This window comes from Protopterus annectens, chromosome 2.part0 (genome assembly GCF_019279795.1).
Source record: "Protopterus annectens isolate FY-2018-M chromosome 2.part0, PAN1.0, whole genome shotgun sequence".
Taxonomy (NCBI): domain Eukaryota; kingdom Metazoa; phylum Chordata; order Ceratodontiformes; family Protopteridae; genus Protopterus; species Protopterus annectens.
The window spans coordinates 32,700,181-32,726,978 of NC_056728.1; the positions used below are offsets into that span (position 1 = coordinate 32,700,181).

General features: G+C 40.1%; 1 protein-coding gene across 1 annotated transcript in view; it reads right to left on the reverse strand.

Moving 5' to 3' along the window:
- Window positions 1-26,798, reverse strand: part of UNC80 (unc-80 homolog, NALCN channel complex subunit) — a 5,631,640-nt gene that overhangs the window by 1,329,214 nt on the left and 4,275,628 nt on the right. The window contains exon 43 of the mRNA XM_044060513.1: window positions 22,734-22,835. Within this exon, the coding sequence (XP_043916448.1) occupies window positions 22,734-22,835 (102 nt within the window). The remainder of the gene's footprint in view (window positions 1-22,733; window positions 22,836-26,798) is intronic.

Genomic DNA, 26,798 nt, shown 5'->3' on the forward strand with positions numbered 1-26,798 from the left:
CACCTGCATGAGGGGGTCAAAGGGGAGACACCCAGGAGGTGGAAGGACGAGAGCCAAACGCCTCAAGGTACACAGATTCATCCTCCGAAGGGTTGAGGGCTGGCCAATTTCCCCTCTGTTTGAGGATTTCTAGAATGTCTGCAAAAGAGACATCTTCAGAAGGGGAACGGGGGGAACCCTCGGAATCCTCTAAATCTGTGTCAGATGTGATGGACTCAGGTGAGTCAATGTGTTTCCTCTTACACTTCCTCTTCCGAGGGGGCTCCTCTGCCAAATCAGGGGAGGCCTCGGAAGAGGATGAGATCCCCACAGGGGGTTCCTGAGGAGCTGGCTCTCTGCGGTCCGGGATGAGGGAGTGAGTCGACTTGACCTGAGGCACCGTACAGGGAGGGGCGGACGGAGCTGACTGTGGAGTAGAGCCAGGCTCTAACACACTCCGCATGACCTCGAACGCACCCCTGTCAGGCAAAGCCAGAGGTCCCCGCTCCGAGAAGCTGAGAACCTCCCTCGGCACCGACAGTGATGTCTCCGAGGCCGATGTCGGAGCCGAACTCACCAGCCAAGCTCCGAGAGGAAGAGCGGGTCGGACAAGGGTCCGATGCCACTCACCCTCTCGAGCCGACGAGGGAAGTCCGCGCCGAGATTCTTCGAAGAAGAAATCGGAGCCGACGACGGAGCCGAAGACATCTGTATCGGCTCCGACGCTACCACAGTCTCGGTTCGAACGCCGGCCCGAGCTCAACGGAGTCAGAGGAGCAACATATTGATGGACAGGGGCAGGCATCGACTGATGAGTCGGGCTCTGAAGCATTTGGGCCAGTGCCTCGACTTAAGAAGTCGACTCACTACCCTCTGAAGGTCATAATCCGACAGCCTCGATGACCTAGAGGAGTGAGATTTATGGCTCCGTTCAGACAGCAGAGGAGATGCTGGAGCCGAATGAACGGAGCCAAGGGATGGTGACCTAGATCTCTTCCTAGATGTCGGCTCAAGGTCTGGTCGGAGCCGACAAGGATTTTAATACCTCGGCTCCAGCCGGAGCCGAGGGAACCACAGAAGCTGGGACTCATCGGCTCCAGCCGGAGCCGATGCAGACGAGGTTTAGTAGTTTTAGGTCTCGGCTCAGTAGCTGGAGCCGAGGACCTAGAAGCCTTGGAGGGCTTCCCAGAGACAGAAAGGGAATCCTCAGGCTTAAGTAGACCCCTTAGGATCAATTTGTTCTTTCTTTCCTGCAGGACCCTGGGACTGAAGCCGTGGCATACAGCACAGGAGTCCTGCAGGTGCAAAGGCCCCAAGCAGTAGACACAAGAAGTGTGACCGTCTGTCAGAGACATTTTCTGACAGCACGCATCACACTTCTTGAAGCCTGAGACCTTTGTGTCTTTAGACATCCTAGAACAAGAAAGTGTAACCACACACACTCAGTCAGACACACTGATTACACTTTATCTTATTTTTTTAAAACTCAAAAATAAAACAACTAACAAAAGGTTTTAACTAAGAGCAACACACACACACCACTAGGGAATGAGGGAAAGGCCTGAAGGCCCGAGGGAGAACTTTTAAGTTCTTGTGGGAAAGAAACGGGATTTTATGAAAAAAAGGGTTAGAATTCCACTAAACTAAGGGAAAATGTAGTTAAAATTAAAAATAAAGGGATTTAAGTATCCTAACTTTACAGAAAGTTTACTTACCAAGAAGCCGGTAGAAAAACAACACCTCGATCGCTGTAGCGGCAAACGAGATCTGAGGTAACTCACGCCTAGCATTGTGGGATATAAGGGGAGCCTCGAGCCGGTGGAACCAACTCTCGAGCTTTTAGAGTGGCCGAGTCGGAGCCAAGGTCGGCTCCGAACCCATCCAGCAAGAATGAAGGCGAGATAGACAACTTAACATCTATAAATAAATATTTTTTTCTTATTAGCATTCATATAAAGCATTTCATGATGTAAACTGCATGTTTACATCATGACCTCTCAGTACTTTCTCATTCTACTAGCTTCAGAGTGAAGCTATAACATTAGCAGTATTTCTTAGTAGTTCTCAGTGTGCTAATAAAACTGACTGCTGTCTGCTGCAGCCTGTGCCCCCCCAGCTAGTGCAGAGATCTCAGTGCTTTCTGCCTTAGTTTGTATCACTAGAGGCCCACCTGTTTATTTGCATCTCTATACATTCCCCTTCATAGCTAATGTATCTCCCTACTCTAATCTGTGCACAAGCTGGCTACTAATAAGCAAGTCAATGTGAAGACACACTCCCAACCTTAATAAACTTTGCTGTCTCTTCTCTCCTCACTTTACAGGTAGAGTTTGAATTATTACTTACCCCCTCTGAGGCCTTCGCTGATAACTTTCCACTGATTGCCTCTCTGGTTTCGATGGTTTCTTTGCATTCCACCTGGTTTAACACCCTTGTGATATTGATCTGAGGCCTTCGCTGATAACTTTCCACTGATTGCCTCTCTGGTTTCGATGGTTTCTTTGCATTCCACCTGGTTTACAACCCTTGTGATATTGATTGCCTCTCTGGTTTCGGTGGTTTCTTTGCATTCCACCTGGTTTACACCCCTTGTGCTACCCCCCTCCCACAATACCAAGTCTATATAAGAATCCAGCTGAGCGTGGAGCCATCTTTAAATTACAAGTGTCCCACCAGGACACAAGTGCTCTTCAGCAATTGAATTCTGCTTGCTGTTAAGCCATTAGACCTCAGGAATTTGTTTAAAGTGTTCAGATTTGTAAAGTAACACTTACTTTTTGCTGCCCATTACTCTTGTCTTGGTGGGCTCTGCCCCACTCCATTTGCCATCGTTAAAGCTCAGGCTCTCTCTGCTCTCCTACCCTGCTCCCAATTACCTCCCGCCCCCGCTACCTCTACATTTATAGTAATCACAGACACACCCACAGCTCAACCTCACATCACCTCCACCAATCACAGCTCCTCAAGTGAAATCACATTACACCATACCAATTTGCTCCACAACAAAATACTGCCAACCACTCTCATTACCACTAGGCATTATTTATATCACCCCACACTACTTACCCATCCACATATAGTGCAACCCTATAATTCCCACCCAGACTTCCACCTAGAACCAATCTAAACTTTATAACCATGACTATCACACAACTACGTCTAGTTTGTCTTCTCATAATTCTTTACAACTCCACAAGTTATCACTCTAGCAATATCCCTAAACTGAGTAGCACAGCACTATATTATGCACTCTCATATACAGACACCGCACATTATAATAATACCTGCCCACAGTTGTTCAAGAACTACATAACAGACCAGAACTAAACACATATGCTCTCATTCCTACTCCAAAAAAACACAATACTTTCTCACACTCATCACCAAACTCCAACATCTGTATCACCATTTTAACACCAGGCTCACCATAAGTGGGGATATCCACCCCAACCCAGGCCCAAATCCATCCTGTTCAAAACTCCAACACAAATGCTAGAAGATAACATCCCCACTATCTTCATCCCTGGGCAAATCAACAACAGCAGCAAAACCAATCATTCTTTAATGCTAAATATTAATATTAGAAGTATCAAAAATAAAATACCCGAACTCCAGGCCACAATAGCACACTACTCCCCAGACATAGTTGCTTTAACAGAAACCCGGCTAAATAAAAACATAGCTAACTCAGAAGTTCTCCCTACCAGCTACAATATCATTAGACAAGACAGACCACTTCGTAAAGGGGGTAGAACTGCCTTACTGTACAAGTCCAGCTTAACTGTACGTCAATTACCAAACTCCTACCCCTCCCCCAATAATTGGGACATACTTATCTCACAACTTCAGCTTCACCCTAAAAAGGTCATTACCACAATTGTGATCTATATTCCACCTGGTAATACACCTACTAGCCTTGAAGACTTCCTATACTGGTGTTCTTCCACATATTCACCAGAAACCCTTATACTGGGGGATTTCAACCTAGACTGGTTCACCTGTATATTAGAACCACCAAGTAATCTAACAAATCTCCATGGCTACCAGCAGCTAGTCCAAATTCCAACTAGATGTGCTAAAAAAATCTAAACGGGAATCCATCCTAACAACCCCACATTGTACCCCCACACAGGCAGTCTCCCAAACACCTTAAGTGACCGCAACACAATATACCTTATACGTAGTAGAATAAGCATATGCAAAACCACAAACTATAAATCCACTAGATACTCAGAAAAATTCTCTCCTGAGGTCCTCAATACTTTACTCTGTAACTGTGACTAGACCCCCCCCCCCAAAACCCCTCCCACTTGACCAGGCTGTAGCATATTTCAACAAAACATTTCTACAACACCTAGACACTGTCACTCCATTGTGCAAAATCAAGGTTAGAACCTCTACAAACCCGTGGCTCAGTAAAGAAACCAAATAAATCCTCAAGCCCAGAGACACTGCCTGGCTTTACTATCAAAACACCAAAGAAATACAAAGCCTAACTAACTACCAAGAACTGCGCAACCGTGCAGAAAAATGCATTAGGCTGGACAAAAACACCTACTACATGACATTACAAACTAAATACCAACACAACCCCCAAAAATTTTGGAAAAAAAATACACCAGCTACTGAAACCCACCCAAAAGGCTACCCCCAAACCAACCATCTCTGACATTAAAGTTCCTATCGAAACACAATTCAACTCCCACTTTGTGAACTCAATTCTATCCTTAGTATTGCAGGACAGTTCCCACCTCACTATACCCCAACACAAATAACACTAATACAAGTTTAGGGCATCCGGCGTAAAATTGTGCCACATCACACATGCAGAAAACTGTACAGAAACTCATACCAGATCGGTTGAGGGCCGGGTTAACAATGACCGCCACCAGTACTGTTGGCCAACAGGGTGCTGGCGGAAATTGGGCTACTGTTGGCCGAAGGAGGAGAAGAGGTAGAAGGCATGCCCGAAGGCAGGTAAGGGCTAGGACTGGCTGTGATGTTGGCAGTATGACTGGTATAGGGAGGGAGCTAGCTAATATGATGAACCAAAGGACGGCTGGTATATTGTGTGTGCAAGAGACCAGATGGAAGGGGAGCAAGGCTAGGTGTATCGAAGGCGGTTTCAAATTGTTTTATCATGGTGTGGATGGGAGGAGAAATGGCGTGGGCATTATCCTGAAGGAAGAGTATGCCAAGAGTGTTTTGGAGGTGAAAAGAGTGTCAGATACAGTGATGTTTATGAAGCTGGAAACTGATGGTGTAATGATGAATGTTGTTAGTGCATATGCTCCACAAGTTGGGTGTGCGATGGATGAGAAAGAAAAATTTTGGAGTGAGTTGGATGAAGTGGTGATGACTGTACCCAAGGGTGAGAGACTGGTGATTGGAGCAGATTTCAATGGGCATGTTGGTGAAGGGAACAGAGGGGATGAGGAAGTGATGGGTAGGTATGGTGTTAAGCAAAGGAATGCAGAAGGTCAGATGGTAGTGGATTTTGCGAAAAGGATGGACATGGCTGTGATGAATACATATTTAAACAAGAGGGAGGAGCATAGGGTGACATACAAGAGTGGAGGAAGATGCACACAGGTGGATTATATCTTATGTAGAAGGACCAAGCTGAAGGAGATTGGAGACTGTAAAGTGGTGGCAGGGGAAAGTGCAGTTATGCAGCATAGGATGGTGGTTTGTAGGATGACATTGGTGATCAAGAAGAGGAGGATGAGTGTGAGGGCAGCACCAAGGATCAAATGGTGGAAATTGAAAAAGGGTAATTTTGAGGTGATGTTCAGGGAAGAGTTAAGACAGGCACTGGGTGGCAGTGAAGAATTACCGAATAGCTGGGTAACTACAGCAGAGCTAGTAAGAGAGATGGCTAGAAGGGTGCTTGGTGTGACATCTGGAAAGAGGAAAGGGGACAAGGAGACCTGGTGGTGGAATGAAGGAGTACAGGAGGGTATACAGAGAAAGAGGTTGGCGAAGAAGTGGGATTGTCAAAGAGATGAAGAAAGTAGACAAGAGTATAAGGAGATGAGGTGTATGGCAAAGAGAGAGGTGGCGAAGGCTAAGGAAAAGGCATATGAAGAGTTGTATAAAAGGTTGGACACTAAGGAGGGAGAAAAGGACCTGTACCGATTGGCTAAACAGAGGGTCTGAGCTAGTAAAGATGTGCAGCAGGTAAGGGTGATAAAGGATAATGAGGGAAACATACTCACAAGTGAGGAGAGTGTGTTGAGCAGATGGAAAGAGTACTTTGAGGGGTTGATGAATGAAGAGAATGAGAGGGAGAGAAGGTTGGATGATGTGCAGATAGTGAATCATGAAGTGCAGTGGATTAGCAAGGAGGAAGTAAGGACAGCTATGAAGAGGATGAAGAACGGAAAGGCTGTTGGTCCAGATGACATACTTGTGGAAGCATGGAGGTGTTTAGGTGAAATAGCAGTGGAGTTTTTAACTAGATCGTTTAATGAAATCTTGGAAAGTGAGAGGATGCCTGAGGAATGGAGAAAAAGTGTTTTGGTACCGATTTTTAAGAATAAGGGTGATGTGCAGAGCTGTAGTAACTACAGAGGGATTAAACTGATCAGTCACAGCATGAAGTTATGGGAAAGAGTAGTGGAAGCTAGGTTAAGAAGGGAGGTGATGATTAGTGATCAACAGTATGGTTTCATGCCAGGAAAGAGCACTACAGATGCAATGTTTGCTCTGAGAGTGTTGATGGAGAAGTACAGAGAAGGTCAGAAGGAGTTGCATTGTGTCTTTGTGGATTTAGAGAAAGCATATGACAGGGTGCCTAGAGAGGAGTTGTGGTATTGTATGAGGAAGTCGGGAGTGTCAGAGAAGTATGTAAGAGTGGTACAACATATGTACGAGGGTAGTGTGACAGCGGTGAGGTCAGCGGTGGGAGTGACGGATGTGTTTAAGGTGGAGGTGGGATTACATCAAGGATCAGTTCTGAGCCCTTTCTTATTTGCAATGGTGATGGACAGGTTGACAGACGAGATCAGACAGGAGTCCCCATGGACTATGATGTTTGCAGATGACATTGTGATCTGTAGTGAGAGTAGGGAACAGGTGGAGGAGACCCAGGAGAGGTGGAGATATGCTCTAGAGAGAAGAGGAATGAAGGTCATCAGGACTAAGACAGAATATATGTGTGAACGAGAGGAAGGATAGAGGAATGGTGAGGATATAGGGAGTAGAGGTGGCGAAGGTGAATGAGTTTAAGTACTTGGGATCAACAGTTCAGAGTAATGGTGAGTGTGGAATAGAGGTGAAGAAGAGAGCACAGGCAGGATGGAGTGGGTGGAGAAGAGTGTCAGGAGTAATTTGTGGCAGACAAGTACCAGTAAGAGTGAAAGGGAAGGTCTATAAGAGGGTAGTGAGACCAGCTATGTTATATGGGTTGGAGACAGTGGCATTGACAAAAAGGCAGCAGTCAGAGCTTGATGTGGCAGAGTTGAAGATGTTAAGATTTGCACTGGGTGTGACGAGGATGGACAGGATTAGGAATAAGTATATTAGAGGGTCAGCCCAGGTTGGAAGGTTTGGAGACAAAGCCAGAGAGGCAAGATTACATTGGTTTGGACATGTGCTGAGGAGGGATGCAGAGTATATTGGGAAAAAGATGCTAAGGATGAAGCTGCCAGGTAACAGGAAAAGAGGAAGGCCTAAGATAAGGTTTATGGATGTGGTGAGAGAGGATATGCAGGTGGTTGGTGTGACAGAGCAAGATGCAGAGGACAGGAGGAAATGGAAACAGTTGATCTGCTGTGGCGACCCCTAACGGGAGCAGCCGAAAGAAAAAGAAGAAGAAGAAGACAAGCTTTACCCTCAAAACAGTTTCCACCACTTCAATCAAAAGCATGCTCTCCAAACTAAAAACCTCATCAACAGCAGCCAACCTACTCTACAGATATTTCTTGACACTCACAGCAGATGCTATTTCTATCACAATCTCCACTCTCATGAACAGATCAATTGTTGAAAACTATGTGCCCAAACTCTGGAAAATATCCTATGTTACAACCATACATAGAGACGGGACCTCCACTGAATTTAATAATTACAGACCCATTGCTTTACTCTCTACCCTGGCCAAAATCCTAGAAAAATGCATCCATACCCAGGTGCTAAAATATCTCCTAGACAGCAACATCCTGTCACCTACTCAGCATGGTTTCAGACCTGACCATAGTACCAATACAGCCCGCCTCTGCTTCACAGACACAGTAAACTGTCTCAAAAACTAAGGCCTGCATGTGTCAACTCTTTTTTTGGATATGTCCAAAGCATTTGACACAGTTTCGCACCAAATCCTGCTAAACAAACTAAACCAATATCACCTATCAAATTCCACTCTTACCTGGTTCCAAAGCTAATTAACTGACAGGTACCAAGATGTGAAATTGAAAAATTCTCTCTCTCCTCAGTTGCCCATAACTATAGGAGTCCCATGGGGTTCTATCTTAGAACCACTACTATTCCAAATCTCTACAAATGACCTCCATACCTCCACACAGAATGCATATCATTCAGTATGCTGAAAACTACCTTACCAAAGCCCAACTCATCCTCAATCCAATGAAAACTCAGCTTATGATTATAACCAGGTCTAACAAAAACACTGATAACAGTCAATTCACTATCTACTCTACAAACGCTACTCCAATCGCTCCAGTGGCACAGGCTAAGCTATTGGGAATAACCATAGACTCCCACCTAAAATTTGATAGTCATCTCAACTTAACTATTAAAAAAGTACATGCCAAACTGGGATCACTCTACCATATCAAACCATTTCTTACCAACAACACAAGATTGGCTGTTGCTCACTTCCAACTTCTATCCACCCTACTCTATGCATCTCCCATTCTGACTAATCTCAACAAAACTGAACTAAGCAAAATGGAAGCCTGCTATAACAGAACTGCCAGCTTTGCTGCAAATTGCTCATATAGAACTCATCACTGTACTGCTTTGAGACAGCTACACTGGCTTGAACTACCCAACCTCCTAACCTACAATCAGCTCTGCCTCTGTCATTCTATCTATTACTTCCCCAGTAAGTGTCCTGCCCTCACAAACCTAGTACAACATCACTCAGCCAAAATGCCTCTTAGATCATCAAGAAAACTACTACTAGAAGTCACCAACAGCTACAATAGCTTTGGAGGCACACTATATAGTAGTTCAGTGGCTAAAAAATGGAACTCTCTCCCCACTAGCATACAAAACACATCGTCCAAAGCCTCCTTTAACAACCTCATTAGGCAACATCTCAAACAAAGTTGGCAGTGCCATGATTGCTCCCCAGGCTACTGAAAGAAGATAAGGTACACATACTAAACCTAAAATACTTGATAATAGTTTTAACTCTTATTCACAAACACTGGCTAATCTACAATGTATGTACTGTACCTGTGTAATATGTATGTATTCTACCTATGCTCCAAATTTCAACTGTACACCACAAATCTATAAATTAACTTTATTTTTAAATTAATATTTTCTTGTTTGTTCTCTACACTGTAACTGTTCATGTGCTGCATACCACTGTAAAAGCATGTCTATTGTAATTTGTGTGTATACTGATCATGTCTAAATATCTAAATGTATCTGTAATTTTTCTATGTGAAGCTTTTCTCCTCGGGCCTCTGCTGAAAAAGGGCCTTTTCAGCTCAGTCAGACACCCCCGGTTAACAAATGTAAAATAAAAATAATAAATAAATAAAACAGTTTTGTATAGTATGTAGTCAAAAGTATTTTAAATATGGGGTAGTGGAAGTCTTTTCAGTGATTAATATCTTTATCACATGCAACAAACAAGTACTTTTTTAGATGCAAGAAATAACAGGCTTTGCAATGTAAAAAGAGAAGAAAGACTGGACAAAAGCAAATTTAAATTAATAAGCTGTAACCTTACCTTAGGCTGCTGGGGGTGGGGTGTATAAGTGCAGTGATTGTATTATATGCAGAGATGAGATTTTTTGGTCTTATTTTGCAAAGATGAATGTTTGGATTGTATTAAGCTATAAACAGAAGTGTTTTTTGTAAGTAAGTAGGCTTGAAAAATAAGACAGAATAATGAAAGTTATGAGAAGTGCTATATTTCTTGCAGATGCAGGGATATTAGCTTTTTTTCCTTCAGAAAATGTTCAGTGGGAGTCAAGAAGTCTGCAGTTGAGATAATGAAGCAAGGGGGAAGTTCAGGAAAGAGAGAGAGTGAGATTTTAAATGCAAATCCTTAAGGAGAATAATAGCCATACATAATGCTATATTCATAAAGTAGCAGAACGTATACTGAGAAATAATCCATTACGAGAATGGAAAAAGAAGATTTTTGCCAACTGGGATGATTACAATGAGAGATACAGAGAATAAATAAGAGTGGGGCTAGAATTTACTACAGGAAGCTGGTAAAGAAACCAAGTATTGGGGGCAAATAATTAGAGCGGGAAAGGTGACAGAATGGGAAGAGGCCAAGAAGACATTTGAACTACAGGCTAGATATTGCCTTTCCTATCAGGGATTGCTATCAGAGAACAATTAGAAAGGAAATGGAATCCTAAGTGAAAGACCTGCACTGACTGAGTTTTTAGTTGAAACTTGATGATAAGCTGCTGTTAAAAAGGATAATTAGTAGGGCATATAAAATACTGTACTGTAAATATAGTAATCAGAGGAGATCAGAAAAGACTGGGAAGAGACATTAAATAATTCAAAAAGAAACAATGGGAAGACATGTATGGCTCCTCCCATATATGCAACAAAGTCTAGAACATTTAAGTTTTTTTCCTTGAAAGTGTTTGTATAGGTACTTTTACACCCCAAGAAAACTCCAAAGAATTTTTCCTCAGGTAGAAGGCAAATGTTAGAGGTATAATGAGGAAGAAAGAGGTACCTGGGAGCATATGTTTTCAGAGTGTAATCAGTTGGCAGACTTTAAAAATCCTCTACAGAGTGCTCTGTCAGGAGTACTGGGCAAACAAATGTAACTAAGGACATGATTTTTTTTTTTTAGTTGGGATACAGAATTTGAATTGCCTAGACATAGTAACGCCTTGTTAAGATTAACTCTAGTGGCTGCCAAAAAAAATCAAATACTAGAAAATGGGAATCAAGGTCTAAACCAACCATACTTGAAGTAGTAAATATTGCAAAAGAGATAAGGAATTAGGATCTTTAGAAAAGAGTAGGAGTAAATCACATAAAAAAATGGAAATTGTGGGAACAACACACGCAGAAAAATATTTTGGAGTTGGAATGAGGTTTAACAGAAGGCAGGAACTGAACAACGTATATAATGTTGGATTGACTGTACATCACATATGATCTTCTATACAAAATAATGTTTGTAAATTTGAACTTTACTATGCTTTAATTACTTTTATATAAATGTTATATAAATGTATGTTTGCTTATGTCACAAGTGATAAGCTGTGGTATGGCCATGAGCTGTGTTTACAACATAAGCTTAAATGGAATCTGGAGCACAAATGGTGAAGTTTGGGCCTTTTTGATCACAAACTTATTCTGGATCAACATTATTCTGGTTACCAAGCACATAATATTCATGTAACAAGGCTCAATCAAAATCTCTGCTGTGTTGAACGATCCAGATGCACACTTTCAAGTGGATGACAGGCTGTGCAACCCAGCCTGTCTTGCAACTTACAGGATTATCAAAAGAATATTTTCAGAAAGTTGCAGGTTCTTTGCAATAAGTTTGCTAGGATTAGGCAATCCTTTGCCTATGACTCACATATTAGGACATAGATAGTCTTGATTTTTGTTGGAATGAGTATAACTATATGGATCATCATTAAGCCGTGTTGAATGCAAAATGTAGAATGAACAGATGAGACAGTTTGGACCCAGGCTGTGCTAGGCTAGTTTTAACATGTGTGAAGTGTATCCCTTGGTCCAATTATTTTCCAGACTATGAGATCTTTTGCATTCAGGGTATTTCCTGCATCTTTAAAAGTTGAATTTGTAACCCCTTATCACAACAATCCATTCCTTGATCCAAACAGCCTAGAAAATTACCGTCCATCCTCTAACCTCCCATTTATAGGAAAGCTTACTGATATGGTTGTTCTTGTGGAGAAATATTCCTATCTGGCAGCCAATGACCTCTTGGATATTTGTTAGTACAGTTCTAGATCTAGGCACAGTACTGATACTACCCTCATAAGATTAGTAAATGAACTCTTTATGATAAGAGTTCAGTGAAAGTAGTCAATCTTTGTCCTACCTGACTTCGCATCTGCATTTGACACTATAGATAATAGGATCCTTATCTTCTGCATGAAATACCATTTTAGGTTTACAGGCACTATGCTGGAGTGATTTTCCTCATGCATCTCCAGTCACACCCAGAGGGTAGTGTCTAAGGTTATTAGATGGAACCCTGAGGCACACCACAGACTGGAGGGAAGTGTGCCTCAAGGTTCCATCTTCGGTCCCTTGTCGTTTTCATGTCATTACAGAAGACTATTATGGGTAAAGGAATAGATTAGCAATCTTATACTGGTGAATTTTTCTCTCTCCTTTTCTCAAGGTCATGATTTTACTATTCTTGAGGCCTGCATGGATTTCATTGTCCGCTGGATGAGCCTTAAGCATCTTAAGATATACCCACAAATACTGAGACCTTACTCCTTTATGCTACTATGTGCTCTTCACATCTTCCACTGCTTTAACCCCTATTACATATAGCCACAGTACATAGCAATTTGTATCTCAGGTTTATAATCTGGTTGTGATTCTTGAAGGCAGACTGACACTGAGGAACCAGATTCATCTCTTGTCATTTATACCTTGGGAAAACTGCTGAGACTGAGTAATTTATACTATCTTCAGGCCTGGCTACAGTAGTAAATGCACTGGTTCTATCCCACCTGGATTTCTGTAATAAACCTGGCTTGTTTGTAGTGGATGCAGATTTCACTGGCTAGACTACTGCCTGGAACCAATCTAACTAATTCAGAATGATGGTTATACAGGATCTACATTAGCCTCCAGTCGCTGCACAGTGTCTTCAAGATACTGACCCCCCACCTACTGTGCTCTTCATAATAGCAGTCCAGCTTACCTAAAGGAGTTGCTGAGACCACATGTCCTGGCTAGGCATCTCAGATCATCAGGGGAGGGACTGCTGGCTATTCCACAGCCCAGACTTGAAACACTGGGTCACGTAACATTTTCTTATCTTTCTCCAGACATGTGGAACTAGCACCCTTCCCAGATATGGACAAGTGAATCCACAAGCTCTTCCAATAGGTTACTCAAGTTTCATCTTCTTAGCAGGATTTATTTGGACCCTGCCAGGACACCTTCAGCACTTTCAAATGGTTGAATTTTTGAAGCATATTAATTATGACATTTCTGTTGGTGCCTACTATCTTTTCACTGAACATGTTCACTGCTGTCTTGTTTTGTTTATTATTATTTATTCATTTTATGCTGTACTGTGTTTAGGACCTAGCACTTCTCATCACTTCTTAAATAAGAAATACAACAAAATTTACATACCAACTGCTTCTAGCATCAGAAGACACTGAGCATGGGAGGCCAGTGTCGTACATAAGCTATCATTCAATATAGCATTAGAAGATTTGTTTCTTCTGCTCCTAGCACTTTTCCCTTAATGAATGGTAGTAACAAAGGAAAAGAAGGTAAAAGGGGCAGCCGCCCTGGACGCACTGCTTGACACTGAGGTTTAGAGGCCTTGAAGATGATTTACTGTGTGAGGCTCATTCGGCACGGCATTTAAGGGAAAAAAGCCTAACTGAAAATATCTATATGTAGCAACAGATCTGTACAGAAACCTGAGTAATAAATACAAGGGGCAACACATTATAAAAAGACATGTTAGGGATGGTGGAGCTTGGTACTAAGTCCTCATTTTCTTTTTCAAAATGTTTCTATCCACACAACAAGTCGGTACCTTTGACTTGATGCCTAAAAAGCCTGCAGAGCTTAATAAAAGCTAAAAAATCAATAAATAAAAAAATAATAAGTTCCAAGAACACACAGTAAACAGGGAATTCTACAGGATTAAAATGCTTGACAACACAAAAAAATTTACACACAACACAGTATTTTATTCATGGTCTATGTGTTCCTGGAGGTTAATAGCGGCTGCACGCAGACTGGTTTTCATTTTTTCAAATAAAAAATAAATAAATAAAAATAATTTGTTAGCTGGGTAAGCTCACTGGACTGAAATTTTGTTCTGTCTGTCTTCAGGACTCTGAACCTAGGTAACTCACAAACAGGGGTAACCTTAGGTAAAATGGCACTCTAAACGAAGAGCTCAACAGCATCCCCAAAATGAATAAATAAAATGTAGATGGAGCAGGCTTTACATCAACATGCTTTTAATAAGCAGTATGAAACAACACTCCCGAATGGTATGGGCTAGAATTTTTGAGACAATACCTATTGGAGGAAGGGAAATATGATGGGACAAAAATAGACTTAATATGTCTATTAATGGAATTGGTTTTAACCAATAATGTGCTTAGCTTTGATGGGAAGCTATTTATGCAGAAAGATGGGGTGGCCATGGGCACGGCTAGCACTAATAGCTATGCCAATCTTGTCATGGCCGAGTGGGAAAATAAAAACGTGCTTCATAATGAAAAATGGCCCCAGATCAGATTCTACAAATGTTTTGTATATTATCTTTTTCTGCTATGGAATGGCAGTATAGCAGCGCTAAGTCAGTTTGTCTCAGAGATTAGCAACAGTACTGATTTTTTTAAATTTGAAATGAAATATTCAATACAAGAAATACAGTTTCTGGACATAATGATTTTCAAAGATGAAGTGAGTGGTTTGGTCACTAGGCATTTTAAGAAAAAATGTTATAGGAATACCTTACTCCATAGAAGTAGCATGCACCCAGGACATATTTTTAGGAATATTGTGAAAGGGCAAACCCTTAGAACTTCACGGTTAACATCTAGAGATGATGAATTTGAGAAAGAATTAGTTAATTTAAAATTCAGATTCAATGAAAGGGGTTATGCTGATAGCACAACTACAGACGTCCTGGATGCAGCTACTTTATGGAGGGACAATATAGGGAAACCATATTTCTCATCATTTGGTGGGAAAAGAAGTTTAGTCCAACAAAAGAAAGGATGTGTTAGGTTTTCAACTTATTATACCAGTGATGTGAACACAGTAACCAGTGTGATTAAAAAGAACTGGAACATACTTACTCAGAATCCGGAAATTAAGCAAGTTGTCGGGGAAAATCCAAATTTTATATTTAAAAACAAAGAAATCATTGAAGAGGAAGTTATGCTACCCACACAATGATAAAAGACAAGAAATGACAGTAGTGAAGGGGACGATGCCTTGTGGTGAATGTAACCAATGTAATACAGTAATAAGAATAATGCATTCATACATCCAGATACTAAGCGTACACATCGATTCAATGTGGTGTCAAATTGCAATACGAACCATGTGATCTATTTAGCTGTCTGTGAACTATGCTCTGCCTTCTATATAGGCAAAACTGACAGACAGCTAAGGTTTAGGATCACAGAACATTTACTCATCATTAGGAATGGGGTTTTAACAAATGCATTAGCCAAACACATATCTTCTGAAAGGAATGACCATAAATTTACTTTTCTAGTTGTTGAAAAAATTAATTCTAGTGATAGGGGTGGAGATATAAGAAATCAAACTGAGACCTCTGAAACCAGATGGATCATTAGGTCAAGGGCTAACAAAGGGAAGGGCCTTAACGAGAGGATACGACTTAAGCCAGTTTTGAAGAATAGGAGGTTATTTAAATGAAATCATCATTTATTTATGAATGTTAGATATTAAATGTTTTCTATACATACGTTTTTAATCAAAGTATTTGTAATCAAAGTATTTTGAAATGTTTTCAAATATGGTCTTAAATGTAGTTTTAAATAAAGCATGTCTTTGCATATATAATTATATAATTATTTAGGATGGTTACCTAAGTGATTAATTGCTATGTTTTTATTGGTTTAAGTATATTTAAATGGAGATGGCAGCATGTTTTCTTTAAAGGTCTGAAGACGTGATATATTTATCATGAAACCGCTTACCTACTTATAATAAAAGTATACTGGATTCTATCGATGTTTTGACTGTGTTTGAACAACAACTTCGTGCCTTGGTTACCTTACCGATATTTTTGTGGACTCTATATATTTTTCTAGTTGAGGCTTTTTGAGATGACATTAAAATTTGGCGGGGAAGAAAGCCTGGGATGTCTAGCCATTATTATTATTTATTTATTTATTAATTTATTTTATTTTATTGACATTTGTTGACAGGGAAAGTCCACTGGGTCAGATGGCCCATTTTCACTGGAGGTCCAGGGAGAAAAGCTCCACAAACATTTTAATACAAATTGTTTAAAGATAATAAAGATAATAAACATGGATATTTACAAAAGCTAAAACAGCTACTTGGTTACTGCAATAAATACAAAAGCGAAAGTAAGTTCAATACACCATTAACATTCTGTCAACAAAACAGATATTATGAAATATTAACAAATACAGATTTAAAAAATATATATATTTTTAATTAGCAGTGACTGGCTAGGAGTAATCTGAAGAACAGAATAATTGTATTATGGAAGAAAAAGGTAGAGATTTGAAAGTTTATGGTGGCTGAGACTTAATTAGGCAGTGACAGACAGGATTGTTGAGATAGTGGTCTTTTAGTGCGCTTTTAAAAGATTTTAAAAAATCTACCTGAGTGATGAAAGAAGAGAGATCATTACAAAGTTTAGCAATGCTGTGAGAATATACGCTTTGACTAGCTCTTTTGTTGGGTTTGGTTATACTTAATTGGTGCTTGTTAGTAGACCGTAGGTTACATGATGGAATGTATGACTGTAGGCTATAGTAGAGTGCAGAACAGTTATTAGATTTGAATATTCATTTATGTGCAAGGGTTAGTTGGGTGCACTGTAGGTAGACAGGGAATTCAAGCCAATTAAATTCAGAGATGGCTTGACAGTGGTGTGAGCGGTAAGACATCCCAGAGGCAAATTTTGCTATTTTATAATAGCAATACTGCAGTTTGTTGGAGAGGGATGTGTGAAGATTAGTAAAGATGGGACTTCCATAGACGATGGAAGGGATAAGCAGAGTGTTAGCAAGTTTTAATTAGTTGGCTTGTCCATACAGAGTTTTTGACAATAGAGTTTCCCAAGCTTGAACTGAGTTTTTTATTGTATTGAGAATATGCTGCTCGAAGGTGAATTTGTCATCAAGAGTTATGCCTAATAATTTTGCTGTCTTCACTAGTTCAATTTCTGTGTTGTTTTGTCAGAAAAGTTTGAAGTCTGAAACTGGAGACTTTGTTGAGAAAATCAGGAGCTTGGATTTTGTGGGATTCAGTAATGGTTGTGCATCATTTAGCCAGGTATTAACAGATGTAAAGGCATTTTGAGTAATATTTTGGAGATTGGAGAGATTGGTGGAAGAGGAGATGATATTTGAATCATTGGTGTACTGGATGAGTGCACTTTGCTGGGATGCTTTGTGAAGATTAATAATGAATATACTGACAACGAGTGGCCCCAGAATAGATCTTTGGGGATCTCCTGTATTATTGGGCAGGTATTCGGATTGCTTATTTTGCCACCTAACTGATAGTTTTCTGTTATTTAGATAGCTAGATAACCATGTTGGGGAATTTGCGGAGCAACCTAGTTTTTCTAAGTGTTGCAAAAGTTTAGAGTGTGACACTGTATCAAAAGTCTTGGATAGGTCTAATAAGATGACTGAGGTAAGTAGGCCAGCGTCCAGGGCTTTATTCACAGTATCAGTAAAAAAGAATAGGGATGCAGTTGTCCTATGTGCGGAGCGAAAACCATGCTGGGTAGGTTCAAGGAAGTTATTATCAGAAAGATGCTTTAAAAGTTCGGTATGTATGCATTTTCTAAATTTTTTGATAGTAGTGACAGTATAGAAATCGGACGATAACTAGAGAGATCATAGGTAATCCACCTATATGTAATGGAGTAAAGATGGATTTTTTTCCAAAGTTGGGGGGCATATGACTCTGAGATACAGCGATTAATGAATATACTAACTGGTAAGCTATAACTTCGGCTGCAAGTTTAAGATATTCGGATGGTCGATTGTCTGTGGAGAGGGAGCACGGTTTTAATTTGCTGAGAAGTTTTGAGTAGTAGAGAGGTGGATACTGGTTGTATAGAGAAAAGAGGAGTAGAGGGGGCAAAGTTAGATGTTTTGCTGGTGGGTGAAGAAAGGGAGTTGAGGTTACCCTAAGATTTGAAGGGGTTTGTAGATTATAACTGTTGGGTTAGTATTTGGAGAGGTGTCTTTGAGTAGATTTAGGATGGCATTGATAAAGTGAGAGTTAAATGTATTGGCAAGTTGTTGTGGGTCTTTTGTCAGGATAAGGGGATGGGTTTTGTGAAGTTCCAGGATTGAGTAGGAAGGAAAGTGATTTCCAGACCTTTTTTAGATTGTGTTTTTGGCCGATAATTATACAGAGAAATATTTTTTCTTATCACTGGTGACTAATTATTTGGCCTTATTTCGGAGTTGTTTGTAAATAGTTTCATTTAGTGGGTTCTTGTTTTGTTTTTTTGCCATTCCTTCCCAGCTCAATCTCTAGAAAGAAGAGCTTGTTTAGTATATTTTGCTAGCCAGGAGGCATGGCTGTTTTATCTGTTTGATGAGAATTGGGGCTAAGCTGTTAAGTGTATCAAGAAATAATCTGTTGAAATTGTTAACAGCAACATTCAATGGCAATACTTTTACTGGGTTCAAGTTGTGACCCTTTAGGGTATTTATAAATATATTTTGGTTGAAGTTGGTAAGGTTTCTAGATGTTCTGTAGGAGTGGGTTCTGGGGATTTGAATTTGTATTCTATGGGCAAAGGCTGGGAGGTGGTCCCTTAAGGGTTTGGGGTGGGTATCACTATTTGAGTATTTATGATGGTGAGTGACTAGCATCCAGGCTAAGATTGATTCTGTTTGGGTAGCTTGAATGCATGTAGGACTTGTAATAAGCTGTGTAAAACTGTACAGGTTAACACTATTTGTTGGGGAGTTACAGATTAAGTTTTACTAATTAATATTTGTGTCACCAAGAATGATAGTTTCATAGGAAATATTGTGGTTAGCCCTGGATAGAAAGTCTTCCAGTGTAGGGATATTTTGGCCTTGGGATATATAGTACAGCAATACATAATTGTTTATTACCATTAATGTAAAGGGTTGTACGTAGCAATTCAATGTTTCCAAAATTAGGGACTGTTTTTTGACAGATAGTAATAGTGTAGGAGTCACGATAAATTAATGCTACACCCCCTCCTTTTTTGTGGAGTCTATAGTTGCAAAGGATACTGTAACTGGGTAGGAGAACTTCAATGTCAGATATGTATGGTTTTAACCAGGTTTCTGTTACTGCCACAGTATATGCGGTATATTGAGACAGCCAGGCTTGGAAATGGAAATGGAATTGGAGAAAACATGCTGTCAACTTGAGACCTGGTATGTATGCATGAACCATCCCTGTGGGATGAGACATCAGATCTGCACTGGGGTCCAGTGTCCCTGGAGGACACAGGAGGTGAGAGACCACAGAAAGGGGAACCAAACTTGCTGAGGCCAATAAGGGGCAATGAGGATAAATTTGAGGGGCGGGGGAGCGTACAAGAGACTAGAGGGCCTAACGTAGACTACATCATCTCTCTGTGACTCCCCCTGAGGGAGGATTAGGGCAAATAACCTGCTGCACATGTTGTTCAGGGGAGAGGCAAAGAGGTCACAGTAAAGTTGACCCTCCACAGACACAAGATTCTCTCCACCACCTTTTGGTTGAGAGACCACCCATGAGGTATCAGAACAGTCCTGATTAGCTTGTCAGCTAGAACGCTGGATTTTCCCGGAATGTGTATTGCTAGAAGAAAGTGGTTGCCGGAGATCACCCATTGCCACATTCTCATTGCTTCTCAGCAAAGGGGGTAGTACTTAGCTCCCCCCCTGTTTGTTGACGCACCAGACCACAGGCATGTTGTCCATTTATACAGCAATTGACCCTAGAGTAAGAGAGCTCTGAAAGGCCTGCAACACTAAAAGGACCGCTCTCTAGGACACTGATAAGCAAACTGGTCGCTTCCGGGGACTATGCACCTTGAACATTCTGTCCAAGAAATGCCCCCCCAACCACAACTGGGAGGTGTCCTTAGTCACCGTGGCCATTGGGGGTGGACGTACAAAAGACTGTCCCTGATATGTTTCAATGGATGGAATCCACCAAAGTAGAGAGTCTTTGCAAATCCGAGAAAGTTTTACAGAATAGTTCAGTGACTGTTGGAGAATCGACCACTAAACTCTTAGAATCTATTGAAGAATTTGCACAAGGAAACTAGCAGTTGGTAGCAGGGTAATTGCAGCAGCCATTGACTCTAAGGCTTGAAGAACCAACTTTTCTGGTGGAGTAGGATGTGAAAGAATCTGACTGATATGCAATTTTAAGGTCTATATACGTTTTGGAGGAAGAAAGGCCAACTGACTGGTTATGTCCAGGCAAGCTCCTATAAACTCCAAGACTTGAACCAGCTGAAGATGGGACTTGGAATTATTGACTGTGATCCCCAAAGACTGGCACAATTGGAGTAAGTAGTTCCTGGCTTTTTTGAGGAGATGCCTGGTTGGGGAGGTGAGGAGCCAGTTGCCTAGATAAGAAAACATTCAGAATCTGAGTAGTCTCAGATGTGCTGCTATCACTGCTATACTTTTGGTGAAAACCCGGGGGGTTGTACTGAGCCCAATGTGCAGGGCTCTGAACTGATGATTGGCCCTCAGTAAAAAGTGCAGATATCTCTGGAAGCACCTATTCATCTTGATGTGATATCATGCACCCTTGAGATCTATGAAGGACATCCAATCATCTTTCTGCAGAAGAGGCTGAATAGACTCAACCATGCCCAACAGGAACTTAGAGTTCTTAACAAACCGATTTAGACTGCAGAGATCCAAAATGTACCTAAGCGCCCCTGTTTTCTCTGGCATTAAAAGAACCTTGAGTAAGTTCTGAATACTCTCTGGTCTGGTGGGACCTCCTGGATGACCCTTTTCTCTAGCAGCTTTTGAACTTCTAGAGGCGATAACTCCTGCTGACTGGGTGGAAAATTGGGGAGATTTTTCTGTTTGGGTGGGGGAATTTGTCAAAAGGGGAAGAAATATCCCCTGAATATAATTCTTTGCACCCAAGTGCCTTTTGTGAAGGATGCCTAGGTTTCCGGGTGCAAAGATAAGTGCCCTCAACTACCTCCCGAGAAGAACACTCAGACAATCCTCCTGGCAAAATGAAAGGGTCTATCTGAAAAAGAATCTTGATACCCTTGATTTTGTAGACCCCCTCTGCTGCAAGAACGACATCTTCACTAGAATTTCCCCTCTGCCTCTGGGAGAAATTTCCCTTCTTGAGTCTTGAAAAGGTCCCATGTCTTCTTTCCACAGTGCCGACTTTTAGAAAAGGATCTTTGCGGGACAGAAAAGTGGATTCCCACAGCAGACAGGGTCTTTCCAGTTTGCTCACTACGGGAAATTGTTTCTTTTAATGTGGGCTCAAACAAAGAAGATCCGTCAAAGGGAGTACTGATGAAAGAAGACTTCAAGGGCTTCACAAAGTCACAACCACATGCAAGCAAGATGGCTATGGCTGAATCCACAAGCTGCAGGAGAGATTAACCTTATGAAAGCATTAAAGATCGAATGAAGGGTGGCCAGCTGCGAAGAAAACTGTATCTGTTCATCCACCAACATGGACCTGGTACTAGACTTAAAGAGTTCCTTAACTAAGTCTCTCTGTAATTGGCAAAATGTGCTAAATAACTGAGTGACCGTAAGGCAAAGGTCGCTGAGGTGTACACATAAAGGGATGATAGGGATATACAGAAATATAGAAAACACATAAAAGGAAAACTAAATAAGTTCTACTTTTAATCACAAAAATTTCTGTGATAATAAATCTCAAGCTCAAAAGAGTGTGATACATGTCTTAACCGTAAAAGTGGCAAACAAGATCTGAGATAATACAGGAGTTAGGGGCACTATGGGTAAGGGGAGAAGCTCGAGAGTTGGATCCAAGACTCTGGAAGAAATGCGTTTAAGCTGGTCCGAGGTCAAATTCAAGACCCTTTAGTTAAGGAATGAATGAAAATGACAACATCCTGCTAGGTTCTTAAAAAAAAATCACATTATTGCAGGCCGTTTCTTCTGTTATAATCTCAAAGTAAGTTAACTGTTTAACTTGTGCAGGATTTCTACTGGTTCTTGTGTGTCACTGAGTAAAAACCTCAACAAATTGATTGACCAATTACATTGCACCTGGCTAATAAATTTGCAATTTTTTTTAATCCTTGCCATAACACAGGAACAACTAAGAAGTCAATACTTTCCCCTATAGGAGCACCATTTAGCTAGGGATGCCTTTCCTGTTTAATTTATTTATCTCCCCCATAAATAAACTGAAAACTAATTAATAAAATCATAAAACCTCCCCAAGCCAAAGGGCATGGCAGCTGCCTAGTTTGCCTATGAACATAGACAGCTCTGCTTACAAATGATGGGAACAGAAGTCTAAACTAATTTCTACAAAAATACTCAGTGCATCCAAACATACACTTGGAAAGAGAAAGAAAATTCAACCAATGAAGATTGCTACAAAAGTATAAAGTTCAGGTTACTAACCTGTTTCTGTATAAGTTCCTGACCCTTCTCTGGAAGCATGTGCACAAGATTGAGCTGTGGTGAAACTGACCTTCGGAAGGGGTAGATATCCCGGACATATGTCTGCAATCAGACAAAAAATGAGGCATTACCTGGATCAGAACAAGTAGCACACTGAGAATGAAATGCAAATTAAAATCACTCAAAATTATGCAGGAAAGTCAAGCTGATACTATTCATCAAATGGGGAGGATTAATGCAAAACTGAAATTAACACATTTATTTCATTATTAAAACAGTGCGTATACAGCTACTCAATAAACAATGTTGCAATGACCCTGCCTGGTAAAATGAGTAAGAGGTTTACTACCATAGGTACACCACTGCAAGAAGCAACACTGTTAACACATAAACTTGCTTCAGTCTGATGCATAGCTAAAAAGCTGATGTGTTTACGACAATATCTGCTGCGAAACTGAATCTCAGGTGAGAAGACAGAGTTTTGTTTCAATAAGAGAAACCACAATTCAATAAGGAAGACAACATGGTGCTATTAAAAGAACAGCTGAAGAAGATATATATATATATATATATATATATATATATATATATATATATATACAGTCCAATAAGTGCCGTAGTGGAGTAGATGCTCCTCCGTTGAAAGCAACAACAATAATCTCAAAAAAACTCAATAACGAAGAGAGCAAACCATGGAAAATGGCAGATAACGATACCATATATCTTAAGCACTGAAACAGTCTGTTTAAAATATTTCCAACAAACAGTCGAAAGGTTCAAAGTTCTTTATTCCAAAACACAAACGGGATCCAAGTAAAAATGGTAAGCGCTTTCACCTGTGGGCTTCGTCAGACCTAATAACATCCCAAATACAATGGCATTTAAATAGTAATATTAGGCGGGAATCTGTAGAGATAAATCAAGTCTTAAAGTGCTAAGTGCCTATTTCTCAGAAATGACATTTTAAAAAATATATGTATACACAAATACAAAGCAGATAGCAACTAATTATAAGACAGCATACAATAAAATTCATTCATCAATGTATGTATAAATATACTAAATATATCAAATAAACAAAGTAAAAATCATATTCAGTGCCCATTTCATTGAGAAAGATGTCTTAAAAGACAAATATAGAAAATATATATAAGGCAAATGGTAACTACTTATAAGGCATCATACAATATAGTTCATTCATCAGTGCATACATGGATATACTGAATATATTAAATCCGCAGAATGATAAAGCCATTACCATATAAAATTCCAAAACCATTTTTAAAATCGCGTAGGTTACGCAAATGATATTTAATGGATTTACACATCATATATATTAAATGTGTTAGATTTTATTTTCTAAATGTATTCTATTAACATTATCTCTATATATGATATTTTATTTAAAATATTTATATAGTCTTATATACATATATTTATTAATTAATGAGTTTTTAAATATGTTTTATATGGAATTTTATATGGTAATGGCTTTATCATTCTGCGGATTTAATATATTCAGTATATCCATGTATGCACTGATGAATGAACTATATTGTATGATGCCTTATAAGTAGTTACCATTTGCCTTATATATATTTTCTATATTTGTCTTTTAAGACATCTTTCTCAATGAAATGGGCACTGAATATGGTTTTTACTTTGTTTATTTGATATATTTAGTATATTTATACATGCATTGATGAATGAATGTTATTGTATGTTGTCTTATAAGTAGTTGCTATCTGCTCTATATATGTGTATATATATTTTTTGAAACATCATTGCTGAGAAATAGGCACTTAGCACTTTAAGACTTGATTTACTTCTACAGATTCCCGGTTAATATTACTATTTAAATGTCATTGTATTAGAAATGTTATTAGGTCTGACGAAGCCCACAGGTGAAAGCGCTTACCATTTTTACTTGGATTTTATTTGTGCTTTGGAATAAAGAACTTTGAAACTTTCGACTGCTTGTTGGAAATATTTTAAACAGACTGATCCAGTGATTAAGATATATGGTATCGTTATCTACCATTTTCCATGGTTTGCTCTCTTCGTTATTGAGTTTTTTTGAGAATATATATATATATATATATATATATATATATATATATATATGTGTGTGTGTGTGTGTGTTTATACACACACACACACACACCCATCCACAACCCTTTTTCCCCAGTTTCTGCACGTGTTGGGGGTGTCACTTCAGCAGTGGCAATCTACAACCAAGGTTCACACAGATGGATTTCTAACCCTGCCACAGTTGTTCTTCCATACCACAGACACATGTATGTACACTCACACATATGGTAAATTTAGTGCGACCAATCCATCTACTACAGGTTTATGGAATGTGAGACAACTGTAGCACCTGGAGAAAACCCATGCAAACACAAGAACAACATGCAGAAGGAACCCTCAATGAAGAACCTCTTGCTGTGAGGCGGCAATACTATCCTCTGAGCCATGAGACATACATATATAGAAATATATATATATATATATATATATATATATATATATATATATATATATATATATATATGTGTGTGTGTGTGTGTGTGTATACATATATATAAAAACAAAGCCCGTTGGATATTTACATACAGTATTTCACAACTCTGCTGCTCTCTTAAAATCCACAATGATGACCCTACTTCTCTGGGAAGTTCCTGAGCTTTGAGACCTGTAGGACTCCGACATCAGATCCAACCTATGGATTCACAAAGGTTATACAAGTACATTTTGGTTGCTATTGGTTAGGTACAGCAAAGACATGTTCCAAAAAAATAAGTTATGTACTCACCACAACATTCCATGTTTGTTGTCCTTGAGCTTGCCTTCCTTCTTGCTGGTTGGGTTTGGAGCCGATCCTCAGCTCCGACTCGGTCATATACTAAAGCTCGAGAGCTTTTACTGGCTCGAGGCTAGTCCCTTTCCTAAAATACCAAGCGGGAGTTATCCAGATCTCATTTGTGATAGCCCAAAAACACTAGATTATGCAAGAAAAATATAATAGACTTCACATATAAGAGTACACCTGTGTATAAAGGTGTAAATCAGCAAGAGGATAGAAAGGAAGTTTATGTCTATCCAACTGGTATGGTAAAAGGGAAACTTAGCCAGTATAGTCAATGAAGGAACGCCTCTTGATCTCCCAGGAAGGGGGAAGGAGGTTGGGGCACAAGAAGTAAGGCAAGATACAGAACAACAAACATGGAACATTATGGTGAGTACATAACTTCTGTATATTATGTTGTCCCTATCTCGCCTTCATTCTTGCTGATTGGAACAGCATCCCCAGCACCTGTTTCTTGGGTGGCTCACTGGAAAAGACTCTTCAGGACCGTGGAACCAAAGGATGCCCTGTTCCGGGAGGCCACATCTACTTTGTAATGAGTGATAAAAGTATGAGGATTAGCCCATGTAGCTGCCGCACAGAATGAATCTAAAGGCAGCTTGGCTTGAAAGGCAGTAGAGGTAGCCAAGGCCCTAGTTGAATGTCCCCTAACTTTTCCTGGAAGTTTTTTGTTCTGCAAATTGTAGACGTAGTTGATGGTGGCTGAAAGCCACTTAGATAAAATCACTTTTGAAACTGAATAACCTTTTCTATTCTCTGCAAAGGATATAAATAATTGGTCGGATTTTCTGATGTCCTTAGTCCTGTGTAAATAAAAATGTAATTGTCTATGAACATCCAACTGACGGAGCTTATACTCTGCCTTGTTGCCATGACTGGGGAAGAATACAGGGAGCTCTATGGATTGATTCAAGTTGTACACTGAACACACCTTTGGGAGGAAGGAGGGGTTGGTTCTAAGAGAAACTCTATCTTTGTGGAAAATCAGGTACGGAGGAAGAACTGATAAGGCCTGTAATTCTGAAACCCTCCTAGCTGAGGTAATGGCAGTCAAGAAAAAAGTTGCCCATGTCAGACATTTAAGGGGACAAGTAGCAGCTGGCTCAAAGGGGGGGGGGAAGAATCGGAGTCGCTAAAACTAAATTTAAGTCCCAAGAGGGGGGCTTCTCTTATTGGAGGTCTTAGAAATGCTTTGC